Below are 22783 nucleotides of genomic sequence, written 5' to 3'. Positions count from 1 at the left end.
TATTCCTGTAAAACCGATCGAAGATAAAATTTTCTGCGTGTAAAAGAACGTGCTTGAATTGATTCGTGTTGTAATAAATTTGAAAAAATTGTTTAAGAGAATCATTATTTCAATATCTTTACTAATTATACTTAGATCATAATTACATGGTAATACGTCGTTTTCAACAATTTATGTATATAACTGTATATTATATATAAAAAGTCAAATATATATATATACATATATATATACATATATATATATATATTATGGTAGTCATTTTCTTATCATTATGACTTTCTCTTCTTATTAGTTGATCCACTCGTTTTTAATTCTTTTTTGGATTTATTCTCAGAAATAACACCTAACAATGGATGACGCGTTTTTAAATTTTCAGGAAATGGAACGCCTAAATTTTCTAACAATATGGGTTTAACTTTTGGTACACTCGATAATTTTCTCCTAATTGTTATAGAGCCTGCTGGTTTTATATTAACTATAAAATATGTTATGATTAGTCTATACTATATTAATTGTATTCTTTTTTTACTACTCAAAATGAAATAAATACCTGCTTTATATTGTGGGTTTATTTTACCACTGCCAAATACGCAAGTAATGTTGTGTTTCAAATCTCGTTTAATAGCACAGTATTTTTCTTCTCCAACTCTAAATTTTGATTTATCTCCCAATACTAAGGTCTGTCCAATTAATTCTTGTGGATTTATCTAAAAAAATTTTTAAATATAAATCACTTAATGTCAAAAATTAAAATATAAATTATAAAATAGCTTACTGTTTTAGGTATATCCATAATAAAAATATCTTCACTGTCTGATATATCATCGAAATTGAAACTAGAACTTGTAGACTCCATAGTTAAAATTTCTTCTTTCATCAAATCTTGAAGCTAAAATATGATAATTTGTTAAGGTTAAACTATTTATTTTTTAGTTTCAATGTTTAATGTAATACTTATATACATTTTGTGGTCTCAACGATGATTTTACTGTTAGTGTATCAGGATTCATTTCAGCATCTGCTTCTAAGTTAGTATCTGTTATATTTTCCTCAAGATTTCTTTCTTCATTATTTATATTTTCTGATTTCTTCAGAATACTTTTTCTATGTGTGCCATTCATAGAAGTATTTCCTTTGGGTGAAGTACTTTTTGTTGTTATTTTAATAGTTTTATTCCTTTTATTTAACTGTGGATGATCATTTACTACATTTTCAATTAAAACCATAGATTTATTCAATTGTGTATTTAATTTTGTGAGAGGATCTTCATGCTCCCAATCTAACATTTCAACCATTATAATAACAAAATTTCTTAAAACTGTAGACGTTATAGATTAAACATGCAGTTACAAATATATAACTCAATAATTATACAGAATTTGTGATTTTCTCAATTTTGAAATATTTACAATATTTGATTATTTTTCATATAAACAAAATAAAATTTGTATAAATGATAAGATATGTAATTTATAATTTTTACACTTAAAAATATACACACGAGTTTAGGTTAAGTACCATACTATGGATTAGTAGATTATCAATTGATCTTTTCTATTCGATTAATCATATATCGACGTTACAATCGATATCAATAAATATGTTAAAATAAACAGAGTTGAAATATCTTTTCCATAGATATTACACCGTTACTAGATAGACTTCTATTAACTTTTATCGAATGATTTTCATTTACGAACACACAGCGACACATGTGCTTTTCTTCTGAATACTAAGATACCAGTTCTAAATCGACGACACAAGTAAATAAAACACAATTCAAGATGGCACTCTATTGAAAGTCAAAGTTATTGAAATAAAAAGAAGAACTAGTTACAGCGCAGTAATACGTCAAAAGTATACGAAAAGGAAAACAAAAGGTTATTTCACAATTTAGAATAAATCGTAGTAGAATACGAAAAACGTTTATAAAAAATTAGTCACTAAAATAATGCCAAATTCGTTAGCTGTTTGTGAGTCATTTGATTTTTCAAAACCTGAATTATGGTTAGAATGGATACAGAATTTCGAACAATTAATAGCAGATTTTAATTTGGAATCTGACAAAGAAAGGATAGAACTTCTTTTTTATACAATGGGTTCAATAGCAAAGGAACTCATGACAGAATTAAAACCAAATTTTGAAAAAGAAATGTCTTATGAAGAAGTGAAAACTGAATTTACTAAATACCTCACTGTCAAGAAACATGTCATTATCGAACGACAGAAGTTCAACAATAGAGTAAAATTACCTAATGAAACGATAGATGCTTTTACAACTGATCTACTTAAATTGGTAAGTAAATGTGAATATGGACCACTGGAGAATTACATGTTACGAGAACGCATTTTACTTGGAATTGGATACAATGAAACATCAGCATTGATAGATGCTATGCCCAATTTTACTTTAAAGGAATCAATATCCAAAGAGAAAGAGGAAAAGATACAAGAAGACAGTATTTCTATTGAAAGTAGGTTGACTAAGAATTAAGTCAAAGCGAAATGAAATTTGCTTGGAAAAAATATTATATTACTGTGGAAGAAATATAATATTTTACTCCTTAACCAGCTGTTTTTAAATCATCATTTTCATTGATAGCTATTTTATCATAGTAAATATAAAAACTGTCAAAAATGAAGTTGTAGAAATTATCATAAAAAAGAAGCGCACAAATCAGTGATAGAATAAGTAAAATATAATAATAGTTTTTTTCAATCTGATAATCTGATTAAACAGACTAAAAAATCTGAAAAATTATATATAAAATAAAATGATACAGAAAAGGACTTGTGGTTTCTTTCAAATTAAATTCTTATTATTTTTACATTATAAAATTTGTTTTACTTTGATCAAAAGAATTTCAATTTCTATTAAAAATCATAGAGACTTGCTAAGTTATTTATAAGTATATACAACAGTGACATAATAAATAACAAAAAATGTTATTTCATATCATCGCATGTTTAAATATTATACATGTAGTAATTATGAAAAGAACACCAGTATAATTAAGTTATATTTACACTTATTCAGAAGAATATATGTTTCATTTATATTTGTATTATATCTTGTATAATTTATACTTGTATTATAACGAAATATTATATCTAATAAACAGTACAAAAGTAGAGTACAATTATGTAATGCATTTTTTATAGAAAAAACTCAAGTGCTGTAAATTCTATTGCACAAATAATACAAATATAAAGTATATCTCCAAGATTTTTCTAATTTGTATTTTATATAATATGTAATAGGAAATATATTTCAATTAAACATACAGTATATTTGTATTAAATATGTTAATCATTATGTAAGTCCTATTTAGTTAATATTAAATAATTAATTTGTTTTGCCACTAAATATATTATTATTGAGAATGTAATAGGATATTTGATTTTATAATAAATGTGCTGGTGCACACATATAGTAGTAGTAGAACTAGAGAAAGAGCATATATAATATTCCAATGGAATTACATTTTTTTTACTTAATTTATAAATTCTACCTTATCAATTTTCATTTTACCTAATAGAAATAAAAAATTACCATAACCATAAAAATTATGGTAAGTGTTATCTTTCATTACAATTTTTTTTTTTTTTTTTTAGAAATTGTATTGAATAATCTTCTCTCTAATAAATATTTTATAAATAGAAAATAAATGAAAATATATAAACAAAATTTAATAATTTTACCTAAATGAATTATGGATACAAAATATCGATTTTACAAATCATTTAAAATTTTATCAATGTTGCCACTTATATTATTTGACTAAAATATCATTCAAGTCAAATATAAACCACATTTATATCACAATAAGCAAAAAATTATAAGAATTAGCATTTCTTTTATTGTTACCGAATGGTTTGAGACATATGTAATGGTGTAAGCATTAATTCAAACGTGGCATCTTTCAAATTTGCTCCACGTAAATTGGCTTCTTGTAAATCTGAGCCTGATAAGTCACAACGCTACAATATAAATTTAATTATGGTAATAATGATGCAAATGAACAAAATAATTATCATTACTTTACCTCTAAATTTGCACCAGCCAATACAGCTGATCTTAAATCACAATTTCGTAAAATAGCATTCTTTAATGTGGCTACCCTCAAGTTCACTGCTGGCATATTACTTCCTTCAAAATTAGCATCTCGAAAGTCTGCACCTTCCATATTTGCAGGTGAACCATTAGGATCTTCAAAGTTACATGAACGTAAATTTGCAGAAGCCAGATTGGCACATGGCATTCTTACACAAGAAAGTTGTGCACCTTGGAAGTTGGCATGAGATAAATTAGCTCGTTCAAAACAACATCCTGATAAATTAGCACCTGCTAAATTACAAGAATCCATAACAGCATACTGAAAGGAATAATCCAATATTTAATATATCCTATTAGTAAAAAAATACAACTTTCATTTTAATTGTAGTAAACAAACCTTAAAATTAATGTTCCTAAGATCCAACTTAGAAAGATCAGCACCTGAGAAATTGACACCTTGAAATCTAAGTTCTGAAGTTGGTGATGTGGACATAATTGCTTTTACAACATGTTTGCGGCTTAAAGTTATGAGACCATCTGTTGGTGAATTTTTTTCATTGGCCATTTTTGTAAGAACACATATAGCATTTTCCATTCCATAATAATGAGCCTCTGCAAGCACACCTAAGAAAAGATGTATAATAAATTGGAAAAATATACATATGTATTTCTTTAAGTCACAAGTCATGGAATATTCTGCATTTGTTTGATTAATAAAGAAAACATACCATTTACATTAACATTAGAGTCTAATATCATTAAATTATGCCTTAAGAAATTTAATAATGGTTCAAAGTATATAGGACTTCTATCAATTAAAAAGGCACCTTTGGGATCTTTCAGACTTGGCTTTAACATACAATCAGACTTTTGTGTCCTTGTAAACATTCTATAAAACAAGATTATATTTATAACAAAATTTAAGATGATCAATATCATATACTATTTCACTGTTACATTATACAATACAAGTATAATTATATAATTGAAAAATATTAAATGTTCAAACCTGGCTAGCATACTCATCGGTTCATTTTTTGTTAATGTACTTCTTGTAGTAGTAAAATATTTTCCTCCAACATTCAATGTAATCCATTCTGAATTTTCATTGATTTGATCATCGTTAGCAACTTTATTTTTATAAATAAAATCTTCTCCACTTGAAACATATAATATATCATCATCTCTATAAAAATAAATTAAATGTAAATAATTTAAAAAATCCATTAAAAATTAACATTTTCTTAATGTTTCAAACTATAATTTAATGATTTTACCTAATCAACTTAATATCATCAATTTCTCCGCCTTGCGGAGTAAAGATTCTTTTAGCATTGATTTCAAACTTTGTACTAGCAGCAAACAATAATTCATCTAAAGAATGTGTAATCATAAATACCTAGAAGAAATAAGAGACCAATAATAAATAAAAAAATTATTTCTTTAATTTAACTATAATATATCTATATAATGATTTTCATATATCTATAACCAACAAATGATTATTAATTATAGTAAATATTTTAACTAATAATTTTGATGTCTATCAACAAATTAAGATGTAATATGCAGAGCTATAGCTTTACCGATATAAAATAAAAATAATGAATATTTTATCAAAAAACAAATTTAAATATGTATTTATATGTGTAAAGAATTTATAATATTTAGATTAAATTTAAGGAAATATAACCTTGCCATTAACATCAGTGCCATTCACAAAAAGTATCACTCTCTTCATAGTTCGACAAAACTATAAATTCTCGTGAATTGAATAAAACGCCGGTAATCGCCGGTAACGTTTTATCGAAAAAATTATATCTACATAATCTACCGAACGCGTGACATTTTTTTATTTATGAAAGTACAGAGTAAACGATCAAGCGTTCACGTAATACTTAACGTTTAACACATATATAAATATACACGTAATAAAAACAATTTTTTTTCGTGGATACGTTGGATACGAAACGCTCGTTATCACTGTATACAGATCAGTAACGACCTCAATCGGATGACTAAATTATTTTCAAGAAGAATAATAAATACACGGAGATATCACGCTATTGAAGGTCTTTCATATTCCATATTCGTAAGCATTTGTATGCTTATGAATCTTTCCAATTAATTTAATCGTATATATTGTTGTTTTTAAAATAAACGATTTGATTCCGTATTTTATATAATTTTGTAATTACTTTCGTAATTATAATCTAATTTTCAAGTAATTTGTGAATCTGTTATTTTTCTTAATATTCTTAATCAAATAAGTTCGGATCATTAAGAATGGAACAAATCTATAAGATCTTTCTCATTAACGAAAAAATAAAAAAAATAAGAGTATAAAAAGAAAAAAAAAAAACAGTACTAAGTGATAAGAATCTCCAATTGTCTTATTATTTGTTCCAAAAATGACGAAGCATCGATTTCAAGACTTATTCATATCTTTTATTTTCTGTATTATTTTCGTTTATTGACTGGAAAAATGATAGGAGTAATTGGAAATGAAAGGGTCAACAGATAAAAATATACAAAGTAAGATCTTCCATCTAGAATGTTGATTCTTTTTAGTGCCATTTTTTGAAGTATGCAAAAGTGCCATTGCTTTTGAGAAATACAAGGCCTATGTGACTATCAATGACAGTAACATGTATCCTTATTCCATGGTTGTCCAAGTAGAATATCTGCAATGATCGTTCGGCCAGAATATACAAGTTAACAATGTGCAATACCTTTTTTTCCTTGTCTCATCACATATGAAAATAAGCTTCAGAAATACCTTTCAGGCTGTTGATCACATTACGCTCCTGCATGAAGATCTTTTATTTCTTCTTGTATCTCTCTTTTTTTATGTAAGTTTTCAAAAGATACACATACGCCATTTTAATATTATATAAAAATGTTTCTTAATTATTTTTAAAAAATGAAAAAAAAGACTTCTTGTGGGATCTAATGTATATACATTTAATGTGTGTCATGATAAATTAATTAATATTTCTAAGTATATATCTAATTAGCATTAAATTTGTATTGTGTTTGGTACAATAAGACTAAACTATGTTTTGATAAATTGTTAAAGTTACTATTGTCGTAACTGGAATTTTATATATATATATATATGTATATATATATATATGTATATATATATATATATATATATATATATATATATATGTAATAAAGTATTTTTATTTTTATTATTCTTTTTTTTTTTGTAGAAACTCAATTCCAGCGGGCTGCATAATTTCAATGCTTAAATTTCAATAATATTAACTTCACTTAACATAAATTTCTAATATGATCTGTGAGAGTGGCTGCATTGCATTCGGTATATACCATAATCCTAATAAATAGATTAGAAATGTTCTTAGCATAAGTCTATTTTGTAAATTACTTTATGTGAAATAAATTATATCAAACTATAATTTTATATATACACACACATACACACACTCATACACACACACATACATTTCACATAATGGGAAGCATATTAAGATTAAAAAAAAAATTAGATTAATATTTTGTAATCAATATATACATATATGCATATAAGGTATATATATGTATATATATTATATACTATTATTTTTATTTTTCAACAGTTAAGAATCCCTTGCAAGGAGGAAAAATATTTTTTACTTACTATTAATTGCAAGTGTATTAATTTAATTTTAAATATCAAGGCCTCGTGCATACTGCAGCAGTGATTAAAGTTTAGAACGATATGCTAAATAAATTAGCAAAATTGTTCATGTTTGTATTATTCCTTATCCTAAAATTAACTAATGAAATCATCTCGCTGCTCCAGTATGTATGCCATATATGAGTTAATTAAATGATTTGAAAGAAATAATAAATTTTAAATGGAAATTCAATTATTATGTCTTTTGAATATCTAGATATATCAATATCATTCAATTTCTTAAAAATTTATATATACATGTTAAACGAAATTTATACGAAACATGTAGCACACATGCTTGTAATACAGTAATGAAGAATTTTCCAGAAATTTGATTCTCAAGCCTGGTCTTTACATAAAATTGAAACATTTGTAATTACATGCAGATAATTAATGTAAGAAACAAGGGACATTTATATTTCATTTACTAAGATTAAAATAGTGTAGATATATTTAACATATCTTATGATACTCTTAACTTTAAAAATTTCTTCTATATGAATGCCAAGTTGGATGTACAATTTATCGATATTAGTCAGCAAAAGAGTTTCCCATAGTATGAAGCATTAAAATGGGCAATAACTTGTTTTTTGGATTTAATACATTTAGTGAATTAGTTGCAATTAATATCATGCTCTTACAAAATGGATTTATCTTTCTTTCACATTTACTTCTATGTAAATAAAATAATATAATAAATAGAGTTTAGCATTCTGCATGTACATTTTATGTAGATTAATTTTTAATGGATATCTGTTTCACGAAAAAGATTGTTCACTTTTTTATTTTGTACAGAATTTTCATTCAAGCGAAGATAAAAACTGTACAATCCAAAGGACCAAACAAATGTTTGGCACAGAGCATTTATCTTGATGAATCATTATTATGTATATCCATATGCTCGTAATAACAAAAGGATAATTTATCTTTTACTTTGTTTTTATCATATCTTATATTAAAACTGTCCAACTGGCAGGATTATACACAGAGAAAGAAAGAGAGAGAGAAACAGAGAGGGGGGGGGGGGGGGGGGGGGGAGAAGAGAATTTTGCTATAAAAAAACATAGTTTATAAATGTTTGTATGTAAATGTTAAAATTTCAGTTTTTCTTCTTTTTTGATTTTTTTTTATCTTTGCACTATAATCATTTTTATAATTTGTTCTCAGGCAACTCTGATTTTATTTTGTTCTATTTTGGTATCTTAGGCAGAAACAATTGCTGCAGTTATTTAATCCTTTGCACTCCTCAATCACCTCTGATATGATACAACATTTAGTTAATAAAATAAAATAATATAAAACATTTTCATTGAGATATTGTATTAAAAATATAGAGGATGGTTCTAACAAAATATTACAAGTTCTTTTTCTCAATATTATTACAGATACCAACTTGAATCTTTTGTTTAATTAAATAAGACAGAAATTATTTAATATATATAAAAAAAAGGTTATTACATTTTTTTATTAATGGAACCATCAGTTTTTATGAGCTTTTTGATTAAAAAATGAAAATAATAATAATAATAATAATAATAATAACAACAACAACAACAACAATAACAACAACAACAACAACAACAACAATAACAACAACAACAACAAATATTATCTATAATAGTTTAGAAAAAAAGAGTTCAAAACATTTTATTCGAACCATCATCTATACCTTAAGTGCAATGCAATGCTTGAGTAACAATATTTTATATATTGTTTTGTTTTATCATTTAAATGTAGTGTCACATTAGAGATGATTCAAGAGTTTTAGGGAAAATTAGTATTGTCACACCAGCAATGTGAGTGCAAAGGGTTATATTTCTTTCCAATAATTTCACTTACAAATTAAATTATAAAAGAAATCTGTGAGCAATAAAATTCACTTATTATATTTATTAGAAGCAAAGTCTGTAATTTATATACCACCATCAAGTGTAGTAAACATGCAGTACGGTAGCTCATGCTACTCCAATGATGTATGTCAGTATTGGCAGCTTGACAGACATATATTTGCTTATCACTTATCCTCAGTTAGACAGCTCAGTTGTTATTCGGCATATAGGCATAAAAATTTCTTGTTTTTTTTTTTTTGGATATATTTAGAAGATCAAAATCACAATCGCGCGCATGAATTTCGTAATCTCCAGTATTCGAGATTGTATCACGAAGTGCACCAATCTGGTGTATAATTTTGTTATAGACGAAATGTTATAACTCGTTGATATTTAAGCTATGGATTATTGGATTAGATATTTTACAAAGCGTATCCATTAATCGATGAATGGACGATCGTTTACGCTATACATGGATAATATTACTGACTAACATCAATTTGCTTAATTTTATATTAGATACATTTACAAGTTCACAATAACCTTTGGTTAATAAGAAACGTAATGAGAATGCTATTTTTATTATAGCTCTTTGCAGTGCTAGATCTCTGTAGGAATGTATGCATCATTTTATATTACACTAGGATGTTTAGATTTTAAATTGCCAAGTTTTGCTCACAAATGCAAAATATAGATCATTGCTGTATAATCTTGGAACTTTTAATGGTTCTTAATTTGCACACATATCAGTAAATGCATCTTATTTTTAAGATTTCGGAATTACTTCTAGCAGAAATGCATTAGCACAGCAAAGAATTTTGATATTAAATTTGTTGAGAAATACCTTTCTATGTACACCCCCAGTGTAATGGAAACGTCATTAGAAATAGCAGCACTATGAAAAGCAGCGAATTAGAAAGTTATAACAAAGAATGTATTAAAGCTGGTTATCTTGCATGATATAAAAAAGAATGCAAGTTTTCAGACCAGCACTTGTCTGTATAATTTTCTTGGCAAATTTTACTATTTTTGTAAAAGGGTCTCTTAAATAAAGCTATATGTAATTAAATTCGGAGTACTGGACGCATTAGAATGCATTAGATTATTTGTATCTAAGAGTAACGAGAAAGAGTATAGGATACTAGTGTAATTACGTTGCATTTCTCTAAAATATGTATAACTTATATCTGTCATGATTTTTTTGGTATGGAACACTTTATTGCACAGTAACTGCAATGTATCATTACTAGATTAAACATCCAACTTTGACTTTTGTACCTTTTGTAATTTCGTAAAATGAATTTAATAACGCATGAAACATAAATAACGAATGAAAAATTATTGTATGGATCACTCAAATACGTGCATGCTTATTAACCCTTGTCGTACGAACCCTGGAGCCAATACAGACCCGAACGCAGAAAACTCGCTTCGATTGTTCGATATTTAACATCAGCCGTCGGTTGTTTATGTTACAGCGTGTCTCAAAAAATCCTCTTTCCAACAATAATCAATGTGATAGAAGCGAGAAAAAGTTAAGAATCCGAACATAACCAGGTATCAACCTCTGTGCAATTATCTGAACCGTTAGTACTGACAGGGTTAAAATCATTTTTTATCAATTTAAAGCAGCTTATTCTTAAAAGCAGATATAAAAGAAAATTAAAAAATAATATAATCTGTTTCTGTAATTGTGTAATGATTCAATTGAATACCTAAGGTATGATTCTAAAAATTAAGCAAATTCCCAGCTATTTTTTCAATATAAATACTCATATATACACTCCTTATATGTTTACATAGTATCCACTCACTCTTCCTTGGACTCTACTCTTAGGTTTTCTCTAGAATTAAGCAGCTGCTAGCTTGAATCACTAGAAGTAGATATGTGCAGCTGACGTTTGCCACACCTTTGGGGGTGTGATTGGTCCTAGCTGCTAGTAGAAGCAATAGGGCTGACAGGACTTAGAGGGCTACGTGCTGAATCCCTGAGACAACCGGTCAATGTTATAATTAATTTGCGACTTCCTGCTTGATCACGATGTTCGCAAAACCAAATACCTTGCCATGTACCAAGGGCTAATTTCCCATCCGTAATTGGAATACTTAATGAAGATCCCAAAAAGCATGCTTTTACATGTGCCGGCTAAAAAAAAAGTTAAAATTAAAATTTTTAATACATTTAATTTTTTAATCATAATTATAAATAACACGATTTATTATAACTATATTAACTTATAGTTCTATTTTATAATTATTATAAAAATAAAGAACTTACCATGTCGTCTGGACCTTCACAATTATGTCTATACTCTAATCCTTCAGGAATTATTTTATTGAGCATCATTTCCATATCATCTCTTACATCAGGGTCCCAGCTTTCATTTAATGCTAAACTAGCTGATGTATGAAGAACTATTATAAAAAGCAAATATGATTTTTTTAAAACTTAGTTATATATACATATACGATGCTGTTATATATAATAATAATAGATTAAAGAATCAACTAATAGTTACATGAATAAAGAAATCAATTTTTTCAAATACTTCTTAAAACTTCTTCTCCTGAAAATATCATACATACATTGCACAAGTACATGACTTAGCAATACTTAAAACTCTCATCTCTATTCTACGTAATTAAGATTTAATTAAATAAAAGAAAAAAAAAAGTATTGTAAACATACCTAAAGTAACCTAATAACTATTTATTGATTTTTAAATATTATTTTGAAAAATAAAAAGCAAAGCAGTAATACAGCATAGGGTACATGCTTTATACTTTAATACATATTTAGATAACATTGATTATGTTAACATTGATTATTTATTATAATTAACAATATTTACGAATATGTGTATACATTGCATATATCATATATATCTACATATATATATATACACACACACATAACACCGTGTAGTTCATATACACGTACATGGAATGTAATATATGTACATATGCGTATGAATACACACACACACACACACGATTACAAGTCAGTACAAAAATCATTTACGAGAAACAAAATTACTTACTCTGTATGTGACAAAGACCAACAGAGAACTGATACAGTTCTGGAATTTGTCTTAAAATTTCTTCGGTGACAAGATGTACGCCACGATGCTGTGGTCTTAGGTTAATTTTAGTTTGATACCAGGCCGAACCAATTTGAATACCTCTATTTGACGAGGCCATGATATGGTAATTTTTATGGAAGGATCGCACGTTTAAATGGAACGGACAATAACTCCTCTTTCTGCGATGTTGTGTAAACTGCGGTCAGTTTATTCGAAGCCGAAAATCACGATTGTACAGTCAACTCCATTTGAGAAACACTACACACGTCTCGCATCGAAAATTGTTTGACTATTCACAAATGCGGAAGAACCACATCCCACGAAACGTATTAACGTTTGATTGTCTAACTTTATATCTGTGTAACACGTTTATTCACGAAAACGTGAAATATAACGATTGCCTTTACGAATATTTAAAGGTATGTGTATCCGTGTTACGTTACAGACTTGTATCACAGTTTAACAGTCGGTCGACTCCATGTCTATATCCTTTGATAGTCGTGCCGCCGGAAACCGCCATTATTGACGATGACGACCCCAACTCTGTTAGCTTTAGATATACTAGTTGGATATGTTCAGATAAGTCAGTACGGTCAGTAATATTATATATCGTCCACAGAAGAACGTTCATAGAAATAGCCTAAAGAGGAATATGGCAATACGAATTCATGCCGGATATGCAATTGGATTTGACAGGCGCGATTATATGACTTCTCCATTCACTTTATATTTGTTTATATTGTTACACTGATATACGAGCTATTAAAATGTTATGTACAATTTCATTTGCAAAAATGAACCATGTTAATAAGAAGAACTTATTTATAATATACAGATTTACAAGCTCTATTGAAAAAAAAAATTATAAATATTCCAAAACACTCCTAAGTCAGATTGTTTCAGACCGAGTTCGAAGATAAAAAAATACTCGTTGTTAAATGTTAAATTTTCTTTACATCTAGAAACAGACTATTCGCTCCGAGTTCACTTCAAATTTCTCTAGGCCGACTCGTAAGTATGTGCTTTCTTTTTTATCATATGGTGGTATCTTTTAAGAAGAAATTAATTTTATCTAACTTCAATTCGTTAACATTATGTTCATTATTATTAGTTACAAATTTTATATTATTACTATTATCTTACTCGTTTTCAATAAAAGCATATAAAAGGTGTAACGAATCTTTATGTGTTCGGAATATGTTGGATAAATAATGAACGGAAATAATCCGCATAAAGTTTAAAGCTGTTTATTTTGACTCTGATTTTATAGTGGTTTATACCAACAATGAGTCCAAAATTCTTAATCGATTTTGATGAATAAGATTTCATTTTGATGATGAAGGTTCCAATGAGATGATTTTTTTGAATTTATGGAAAAACATTGTTCATCAAAATCGGTCAAAAATTATGGCGGGATTCATTGTTCTCGTAAATGTTATTTTCAATGTTTTTCGTGAAAAATAAATTTCATATAGTGGCGCCACTTGCAATCTGTAATAAAGGAGAAGCTCGTACCTTCATCACTGATTTTCATATACACATTTCTTTGGTATTTTATCAATTTGAATGAAGATAATCTACGAATTTATCCCTTTCGTAATATAATATAATAACATAATATCTATAATAATAATACAAACATTACAAAGTCAGGAACACTTTTATACATTTAAATAATTTGAATTTATTTTCTCTTAGATCTCAATTTTGCTTTCCACTAGTAGTCGTCTACTACGTATGTTTATTATGTGTTTATAATAGTACTATATTGCTATATCGTTTACTACATGTAACGTTGAAAAACAAATATCATTGATTGACTTGGATAGTAAATGGATCAGTCTTCTTTTGTACTCCGATGAGAGAACAACGATACTCTCTTTTTTTAACTATGACGACTTAAAAAATTAATATTATCCATAATTTTGGAATTATTTAAACAATATAAAAATACGCGAAGATAAATAAACTAATATTTATATGATAGAAAATTCGATTAAATATTACACGGCTTGAAATATGTGTTAAAAAGAATATAATTCTAAATTATTCTCTCTAAGACTTAAATTTTGTATTGCCGAATCTTGGCTACGTGTGACGTCAATAATATCGAACCTTTAATTGACTTTGATAATAACTACATCAGTCTTTCTTTGTATTCCGACGAGTAAACATCGAAGTTCTTACAGAATGTTTTCTTACAAATAATAACGAAGAATTAAAGCGAGTATACACCTATATTATACATTTCCTTAATAATTTCAATAATTCATTTTATTTTAGATTTACATTTTGACAATTATAGAATTATTCCTTTGTTATATTTCAACCAATGCTGATTAAAATCTTCACAGAATGCTTTTCTTACGAGTAATAATGAAGAGTTCATGCAAGTACATTGTTATATCACTCATTCTTTCAGTATTACATACGAATTATTTTATTTAAGGATGAAATGGTATGGTGGGGATATTTTTCCATTCGTGACGACAATAAAATGGTACTTTGACAGGTACTGGTTCAGTCTTGCTTTGAATTTTGACGAGTATGCATCGCAGATCCCACAGCACGCGTTTTCCGCAAGTAGTAACAAACAAGTCATGTATGCATATCATTAATTCTTTCTATATTGTACGTAAAAAATTTTATTTCAGAACGACATGGAGAAGTGGGGGTGATTTCCCCACCAGGGAGGACAGCAAAGTTATATATTTGCCAGTTACCGGTTCAGTTGTGTTTTGGTTTTCGACGAGAGAGCTTAGAAATTTTCGTGGAGGCCGTTCGTGCGATTATTAACGAACAGGTAGTTTAAATATATATCTGTATCACTCATGCTTACAATATTATATACAGTTTGTTGGATTTTAGACAAAAGTAGCGAAGTGGGGATAGTCGGCTTGGAGGGACGACAACAAAGACGGTCCTTTGACTTACTTTTACAGTTACCGGTTCAGTTGTGTTTTGGTCTTCGACGAGAGCACTTAGAAATTTTCGCGGAGGCTGTTCGTGCGATTATTAACGAACAGGTAGTTTAAATATATATCTGTATCACTCATGGGTACAATATTCTATACAGTTTGTTGGATTTTAGACTAAAGTTGCGGAGTGGGGAGAGTCGGCTTGGAGGGACGACAACAAAGACGGTCCTTTGACATACTTTTACAGTTACCGCTTCAGTTGTGTTTTGGTCTTCGACGAGAGAACTTAGAAATTTTCGCGGAGGCCGTCCGTGCGATTATTAACGAACAGGTGATTTAAATATACATCTGTATCACACATGCTTACAATATTCTATACAGTTTGTTGGATTTTAGACTAAAGTAGCGAAGTGGGGATAGTCGGCTTGGAGGGACGACAACAAAGACGGTCCTTTGACATACTTTTACAGTTACCGCTTCAGTTGTGTTTTGGTCTTCGACGAGAGCACTTAGAAATTTTCGCGGAGGCCGTCCGTGCGATTATTAACGAACAGGTGATTTAAATATACATCTGTATCACACATGCTTACAATATTCTATACAGTTTGTTGGATTTTAGACTAAAGTTGCGAAGTGGGGATAGTCGGCTTGGAGGGACGACAACAAAGCCGGTCCTTTGACATACTTTTACAGTTACCGCTTCAGTTGTGTTTTGGTCTTCGACGAGAGAACTTAGAAATTTTCGCGGAGGCCGTCCGTGCGATTATTAACGAACAGGTGATTTAAATATACATCTGTATCACACATGCTTACAATATTCTATACAGTTTGTTGGATTTTAGACTAAAGTTGCGAAGTGGGGATAGTCGGCTTGGAGGGACGACAACAAAGCCGGTCCTTTGACATACTTTTACAGTTACCGCTTCAGTTGTGTTTTGGTCTTCGACGAGAGAACTTAGAAATTTCCGCGGAGGCCGTTCGAGCGATTATTAACGCAGGTGATTTAAATATATATCTGTATCACTCATGCTTACAATATTCTATACAGTTTGTTGGATTTTAGACTAAAGTTGCGAAGTGGGGATAGTGGGCTTGGAGGGACGACAACAAAGCCGGTCCTTTGACATACTTTTACAGTTACCGCTTCAGTTGTGTTTTGGTCTTCGACGAGAGAACTTAGAAATTTCCGCGGAGGCCGTTCGAGCGATTATTAACGCAGGTGATTTAAATATATATCTGTATCACTCATGCTTACAATATTCTATACAGTTTGTTGGATTTTAGACTAAAGTTGCGAAGTGGGGATAGTCGGCTTGGAGGGACGACAACAAAGCCGGTCCTTTGACATACTTTTATAGTTACCGCTTCAGTTGTGTTTTGGTCTTCGACGAGAGAACTTAGAAATTTCCGCGGAGGCCGTTCGAGCGATTATTAACGCAGGTGATTTAAATATATATCTGTATCACTCATGCTTACAATATTCTATACAGTTTGTTGGATTTTAGACTAAAGTTGCGAAGTGGGGATAGTCGGCTTGGAGGGACGACAACAAAGCCGGTCCTTTGACATACTTTTACAGTTACCGCTTCAGTTGTGTTTTGGTCTTCGACGAGAGAACTTAGAAATTTTCGCGGAGGCCGTTCGAGCGATTATTAACGCAGGTGATTTAAATATATATCTGTATCACTCATGCTTACAATATTCTATACAGTTTGTTGGATTTTAGACTAAAGTTGCGAAGTGGGGATAGTGGGCTTGGAGGGACGACAACAAAGCCGGTCCTTTGACATACTTTTATAGTTACCGCTTCAGTTGTGTTTTGGTTTCGACGAGAGAACTTAGAAATTTCCGCGGAGGCCGTTCGAGCGATTATTAACGCAGGTGATTTAAATATATATCTGTATCACTCATGCTTACAATATTCTATACAGTTTGTTGGATTTTAGACAAAAGTAGCGAAGTGGGGATAGTGGGCTTGGAGGGACGACAACAAAGACGGACCTTTGACTTACTTTTACAGTTACCGGTTCAGTTGTGTTTTGGTCTTCGACGAGAGAACTTAGAAATTTTCGCGGAGGCCGTCCGTGCGATTATTAACGAACAGGTGATTTAAATATACATCTGTATCACACATGCTTACAATATTCTATACAGTTTGTTGGATTTTAGACTAAAGTAGCGAAGTGGGGATAGTCGGCTTGGAGGGACGACAACAAAGACGGTCCTTTGACTTACTTTTACAGTTACCGGTTCAGTTGTGTTTTGGTCTTCGACGAGAGCACTTAGAAATTTTCGCGGAGGCTGTTCGTGCGATTATTAACGAACAGGTAGTTTAAATATATATCTGTATCACTCATGGGTACAATATTCTATACAGTTTGTTGGATTTTAGACTAAAGTTGCGGAGTGGGGAGAGTCGGCTTGGAGGGACGACAACAAAGCCGGTCCTTTGACTTACTTTTACAGTTACCGCTTCAGTTGTGTTTTGGTCTTCGACGAGAGAACTTAGAAATTTCCGCGGAGGCCGTTCGAGCGATTATTAACGCAGGTGATTTAAATATATATCTGTATCACTCATGCTTACAATATTCTATACAGTTTGTTGGATTTTAGACTAAAGTTGCGAAGTGGGGATAGTCGGCTTGGAGGGACGACAACAAAGCCGGTCCTTTGACATACTTTTATAGTTACCGCTTCAGTTGTGTTTTGGTTTCGACGAGAGAACTTAGAAATTTCCGCGGAGGCCGTTCGAGCGATTATTAACGCAGGTGATTTTAATATATATCTGTATCACTCATGCTTACAATATTCTATACAGTTTGTTGGATTTTAGACAAAAGTAGCGAAGTGGGGATAGTGGGCTTGGAGGGACGACAACAAAGACGGACCTTTGACTTACTTTTACAGTTACCGGTTCAGTTGTGTTTTGGTCTTCGACGAGAGAACTTAGAAATTTTCGCGGAGGCCGTCCGTGCGATTATTAACGAACAGGTGATTTAAATATACATCTGTATCACACATGCTTACAATATTCTATACAGTTTGTTGGATTTTAGACTAAAGTTGCGAAGTGGGGATAGTCGGCTTGGAGGGACGACAACAAAGCCGGTCCTTTGACTTACTTTTACAGTTACCGGTTCAGTTGTGTTTTGGTCTTCGACGAGAGCACTTAGAAATTTTCGCGGAGGCTGTTCGTGCGATTATTAACGAACAGGTAGTTTAAATATATATCTGTATCACTCATGCTTACAATATTCTATACAGTTTGTTGGATTTTAGACTAAAGTTGCGAAGTGGGGATAGTCGGCTTGGAGGGACGACAACAAAGCCGGTCCTTTGACATACTTTTACAGTTACCGCTTCAGTTGTGTTTTGGTCTTCGACGAGAGAACTTAGAAATTTTCGCGGAGGCCGTCCGTGCGATTATTAACGAACAGGTGATTTAAATATACATCTGTATCACACATGCTTACAATATTCTATACAGTTTGTTGGATTTTAGACTAAAGTTGCGAAGTGGGGATAGTCGGCTTGGAGGGACGACAACAAAGCCGGTCCTTTGACATACTTTTACAGTTACCGCTTCAGTTGTGTTTTGGTCTTCGACGAGAGAACTTAGAAATTTCCGCGGAGGCCGTTCGAGCGATTATTAACGCAGGTGATTTAAATATATATCTGTATCACTCATGCTTACAATATTCTATACAGTTTGTTGGATTTTAGACTAAAGTTGCGAAGTGGGGATAGTCGGCTTGGAGGGACGACAACAAAGCCGGTCCTTTGACATACTTTTATAGTTACCGCTTCAGTTGTGTTTTGGTTTCGACGAGAGAACTTAGAAATTTCCGCGGAGGCCGTTCGAGCGATTATTAACGCAGGTGATTTTAATATATATCTGTATCACTCATGCTTACAATATTCTATACAGTTTGTTGGATTTTAGACAAAAGTAGCGAAGTGGGGATAGTGGGCTTGGAGGGACGACAACAAAGACGGACCTTTGACTTACTTTTACAGTTACCGGTTCAGTTGTGTTTTGGTCTTCGACGAGAGAACTTAGAAATTTTCGCGGAGGCCGTCCGTGCGATTATTAACGAACAGGTGATTTAAATATACATCTGTATCACACATGCTTACAATATTCTATACAGTTTGTTGGATTTTAGACTAAAGTTGCGAAGTGGGGATAGTCGGCTTGGAGGGACGACAACAAAGCCGGTCCTTTGACTTACTTTTACAGTTACCGGTTCAGTTGTGTTTTGGTCTTCGACGAGAGCACTTAGAAATTTTCGCGGAGGCTGTTCGTGCGATTATTAACGAACAGGTAGTTTAAATATATATCTGTATCACTCATGCTTACAATATTCTATACAGTTTGTTGGATTTTAGACTAAAGTTGCGAAGTGGGGATAGTCGGCTTGGAGGGACGACAACAAAGCCGGTCCTTTGACATACTTTTACAGTTACCGGTTCAGTTGTGTTTTGGTCTTCGACGAGAGAACTTAGAAATTTTCGCGGAGGCCGTCCGTGCGATTATTAACGAACAGGTGATTTAAATATACATCTGTATCACACATGCTTACAATATTCTATACAGTTTGTTGGATTTTAGACTAAAGTTGCGAAGTGGGGATAGTCGGCTTGGAGGGACGACAACAAAGCCGGTCCTTTGACTTACTTTTACAGTTACCGGTTCAGTTGTGTTTTGGTCTTCGACGAGAGCACTTAGAAATTTTCGCGGAGGCTGTTCGTGCGATTATTAACGAACAGGTAGTTTAAATATATATCTGTATCACTCATGCTTACAATATTCTATACAGTTTGTTGGATTTTAGACTAAAGTTGCGAAGTGGGGATAGTCGGCTTGGAGGGACGACAACAAAGCCGGTCCTTTGACTTACTTTTACAGTTACCGCTTCAGTTGTGTTTTGGTCTTCGACGAGAGAACTTAGAAATTTTCGCGGAGGCCGTCCGTGCGATTATTAACGCAGGTGATTTAAATATATATCTGTATCACTCATGCTTACAATATTCTATACAGTTTGTTGGATTTTAGACAAAAGTAGCGAAGTGGGGATAGTCGGCTTGGAGGGACGACAACAAAGACGGTCCTTTGACTTACTTTTACAGTTACCGGTTCAGTTGTGTTTTGGTCTTCGACGAGAGCACTTAGAAATTTTCGCGGAGGCTGTTCGTGCGATTATTAACGAACAGGTAGTTTAAATATATATCTGTATCACTCATGGGTACAATATTCTATACAGTTTGTTGGATTTTAGACTAAAGTTGCGGAGTGGGGAGAGTCGGCTTGGAGGGACGACAACAAAGACGGTCCTTTGACATACTTTTACAGTTACCGCTTCAGTTGTGTTTTGGTCTTCGACGAGAGAACTTAGAAATTTCCGCGGAGGCCGTTCGAGCGATTATTAACGAACAGGTGATTTAAATATACATCTGTATCACACATGCTTACAATATTCTATACAGTTTGTTGGATTTTAGACTAAAGTTGCGAAGTGGGGATAGTCGGCTTGGAGGGACGACAACAAAGCCGGTCCTTTGACATACTTTTACAGTTACCGGTTCAGTTGTGTTTTGGTCTTCGACCAGAGAACTTAGAAATTTTCGCAGGAAGCCACTCTAGCAAGAATTAAGGAAGAGTCGACGTAAGTATATTTTTCTATCACTCGTATTTTCGAAATTCTATACTATTTCTTTTGTTTTAGACTTCGATTTCGCACTTTCGGGTACTTTGAGAATCTATTTCCACAAGTGGACTTAGAGATTTCTGCACTTTCGGAAGACTTTGACAATCTATCTCCACGGATGGACTTAGAAATTTTCGCACCTTCGTGCTACTTTGACAATCTATCTGCACGAATGGACTTAGAAGTTTTCGCACTTTCGGAAGACTTTGAAAATCTATCTCCACGAATGGACTTAGAAATTTTCGCAGGAAGCCACTCTAGCAAGAATTAACGAAGAGTTGACGCAAGTATATTTTCTATCACTCATATTTTCATAATTCTGTACTGTTTCTTTTGTTTCAGACTTAGATTCTGCACTTCCAGGGACTTCGACACACTATCTCCAGAATTGGACTTAGAATTTTTCTCACCTTCGTGCTACTTTGACAATCTATCTGCACGAACGGACTTAGAAATTTTTCCACTTTCGGGGGACTTTGACAATCTATTTCCACGAGTGGACTTAGAAATTTCTGCACTTTCGGAAGACTTTGACAATCTATCTGCACGAACGGACTTAGAAATTTTCGCACCTTCGAGATACTTTGATGATCTATCGCCACGAGTGAACTTAGAAATTTTTCCACTTTCGGGGGACTTTGACAATCTATTTCCACGAGTGGACTTAGAAATTTCTGCACTTTCGGAAGACTTTGACAATCTATCTGCACGAACGGACTTAGAAATTTTCGCACCTTCGAGATACTTTGACGATCTATCGCCACGAGTGAACTTAGAAATTTTTCCACTTTCGGGGGACTTTGACAATCTATTTCCACGAGTGGACTTAGAAATTTCTGCACTTTCGGAAGACTTTGACAATCTATCTGCACGAACGGACTTAGAAATTTTCGCACCTTCGAGATACTTTGATGATCTATCGCCACGAGTGAACTTAGAAATTTTTCCACTTTCGGGGGACTTTGACAATCTATCGCCACGAGTGAACTTAGAAATTTTTCCACTTTCGGGGGACTTTGACAATCTATTTCCACGAGTGGACTTAGAAATTTTCGCAGGAAGCCACTCTAGCAAGAATTAACGAAGAGTTGACGCAAGTATATTTTCTATCACTCATATTTTCATAATTCTGTACTGTTTCTTTTGTTTCAGACTTAGATTCTGCACTTCCAGGGACTTCGACACACTATCTCCAGAATTGGACTTAGAATTTTTCTCACCTTCGTGCTACTTTGACAATCTATCTGCACGAACGGACTTAGAAATTTTTCCACTTTCGGGGGACTTTGACAATCTATTTCCACGAGTGGACTTAGAAATTTCTGCACTTTCGGAAGACTTTGACAATCTATCTGCACGAACGGACTTAGAAATTTTCGCACCTTCGAGATACTTTGATGATCTATCGCCACGAGTGAACTTAGAAATTTTTCCACTTTCGGGGGACTTTGACAATCTATTTCCACGAGTGGACTTAGAAATTTCTGCACTTTCGGAAGA

General features: G+C 31.7%; 4 protein-coding genes and 3 long non-coding RNA genes across 7 annotated transcripts; 4 read left to right on the top strand and 3 right to left on the bottom strand.

Annotated features, from left to right (window-relative positions):
* Window positions 1–88: 88 nt before the first annotated feature.
* Window positions 89–1589, bottom strand: LOC127067254 (uncharacterized). Its single transcript, XM_051001991.1, has 4 exons — window positions 966–1589; window positions 779–892; window positions 554–710; window positions 89–478 (listed from the first exon to the last, which is right to left on the bottom strand). The coding sequence occupies exons 1-4, from the start codon at window positions 1296–1298 to the stop codon at window positions 273–275; spliced, it is 810 nt and encodes a 269-aa protein (XP_050857948.1). The 5' UTR covers window positions 1299–1589; the 3' UTR covers window positions 89–272.
* Window positions 1590–1790: 201 nt separating this feature from the next.
* Window positions 1791–3026, top strand: LOC127067256 (uncharacterized). Its single transcript, XM_051001993.1, has 2 exons — window positions 1791–2299; window positions 2420–3026. The coding sequence occupies exons 1-2, from the start codon at window positions 1955–1957 to the stop codon at window positions 2495–2497; spliced, it is 423 nt and encodes a 140-aa protein (XP_050857950.1). The 5' UTR covers window positions 1791–1954; the 3' UTR covers window positions 2498–3026.
* Window positions 3027–3533: 507 nt separating this feature from the next.
* Window positions 3534–6087, bottom strand: LOC127067252 (BTB/POZ domain-containing protein KCTD9). Its single transcript, XM_051001988.1, has 7 exons — window positions 5754–6087; window positions 5338–5459; window positions 5070–5246; window positions 4789–4949; window positions 4458–4684; window positions 4050–4379; window positions 3534–3984 (listed from the first exon to the last, which is right to left on the bottom strand). The coding sequence occupies exons 1-7, from the start codon at window positions 5799–5801 to the stop codon at window positions 3868–3870; spliced, it is 1182 nt and encodes a 393-aa protein (XP_050857945.1). The 5' UTR covers window positions 5802–6087; the 3' UTR covers window positions 3534–3867.
* Window positions 6088–6741: 654 nt separating this feature from the next.
* LOC127067259 (uncharacterized) lies at window positions 6742–7976 on the top strand. The gene is made up of 2 exons (XR_007782584.1): window positions 6742–6912; window positions 7279–7976. It is a non-coding gene; the product is annotated as an uncharacterized LOC127067259 (long non-coding RNA).
* A 1644-nt stretch (window positions 7977–9620) lies between these two features.
* Window positions 9621–13213, bottom strand: LOC127067257 (UPF0047 protein YjbQ). Its single transcript, XM_051001994.1, has 3 exons — window positions 12616–13213; window positions 11853–11989; window positions 9621–11720 (listed from the first exon to the last, which is right to left on the bottom strand). The coding sequence occupies exons 1-3, from the start codon at window positions 12773–12775 to the stop codon at window positions 11505–11507; spliced, it is 513 nt and encodes a 170-aa protein (XP_050857951.1). The 5' UTR covers window positions 12776–13213; the 3' UTR covers window positions 9621–11504.
* A 2336-nt stretch (window positions 13214–15549) lies between these two features.
* LOC127066752 (uncharacterized) lies at window positions 15550–21180 on the top strand. The gene is made up of 8 exons (XR_007782498.1): window positions 15550–15683; window positions 15749–15906; window positions 15972–16129; window positions 16195–16352; window positions 18790–19453; window positions 19950–20122; window positions 20790–21012; window positions 21078–21180. It is a non-coding gene; the product is annotated as an uncharacterized LOC127066752 (long non-coding RNA).
* On the top strand, window positions 16864–17899 carry LOC127066753 (uncharacterized). Its single transcript, XR_007782499.1, has 4 exons — window positions 16864–17015; window positions 17302–17456; window positions 17522–17679; window positions 17745–17899. It is a non-coding gene; the product is annotated as an uncharacterized LOC127066753 (long non-coding RNA).
* Window positions 21181–22783: the final 1603 nt, after the last annotated feature.

This window comes from Vespula vulgaris, chromosome 10, assembly GCF_905475345.1.
Source record: "Vespula vulgaris chromosome 10, iyVesVulg1.1, whole genome shotgun sequence".
NCBI classification, from domain to species: Eukaryota; Metazoa; Arthropoda; class Insecta; order Hymenoptera; family Vespidae; genus Vespula; species Vespula vulgaris.
Note: the sequence above shows the minus strand (reverse complement) of the source record. Positions and strands in the feature narration are given on the sequence as shown.

Bases quoted from the DNA above. Each gene is read 5' to 3' on its own strand.
- LOC127067257 (XM_051001994.1), bottom strand. From the start codon at position 12,775: ATGGCCTCGTCAAATAGAGGTATTCAAATTGGTTCGGCCTGGTATCAA. The intron at 11,990-12,615 runs GTAAGTAATTTT...TTTTTATAATAG, and splicing joins TGGTCTTTGTCACATACAGA to TTCTTCATACATCAGCTAGT. The intron at 11,721-11,852 runs GTAAGTTCTTTA...CTTTTTTTTTAG, and splicing joins GTGAAGGTCCAGACGACATG to CCGGCACATGTAAAAGCATG.
- LOC127067254 (XM_051001991.1), bottom strand. From the start codon at position 1,298: ATGGTTGAAATGTTAGATTGGGAGCATGAAGATCCTCTCACAAAATTA. The intron at 711-778 runs GTAAGCTATTTT...AAATTTTTTTAG, and splicing joins TTATGGATATACCTAAAACA to ATAAATCCACAAGAATTAAT. The intron at 479-553 runs GTATTTATTTCA...CATATTTTATAG, and splicing joins AAACCCACAATATAAAGCAG to TTAATATAAAACCAGCAGGC.
- LOC127067252 (XM_051001988.1), bottom strand. From the start codon at position 5,801: ATGAAGAGAGTGATACTTTTTGTGAATGGCACTGATGTTAATGGCAAG. The intron at 5,247-5,337 runs GTAAAATCATTA...TTATTTTTATAG, and splicing joins GATGATATTAAGTTGATTAG to AGATGATGATATATTATATG. The intron at 3,985-4,049 runs GTAAAGTAATGA...TTTATATTGTAG, and splicing joins TGGCTGGTGCAAATTTAGAG to CGTTGTGACTTATCAGGCTC.
- LOC127067256 (XM_051001993.1), top strand. From the start codon at position 1,955: ATGCCAAATTCGTTAGCTGTTTGTGAGTCATTTGATTTTTCAAAACCT. The intron at 2,300-2,419 runs GTAAGTAAATGT...TTTACTTTAAAG, and splicing joins CAACTGATCTACTTAAATTG to GAATCAATATCCAAAGAGAA.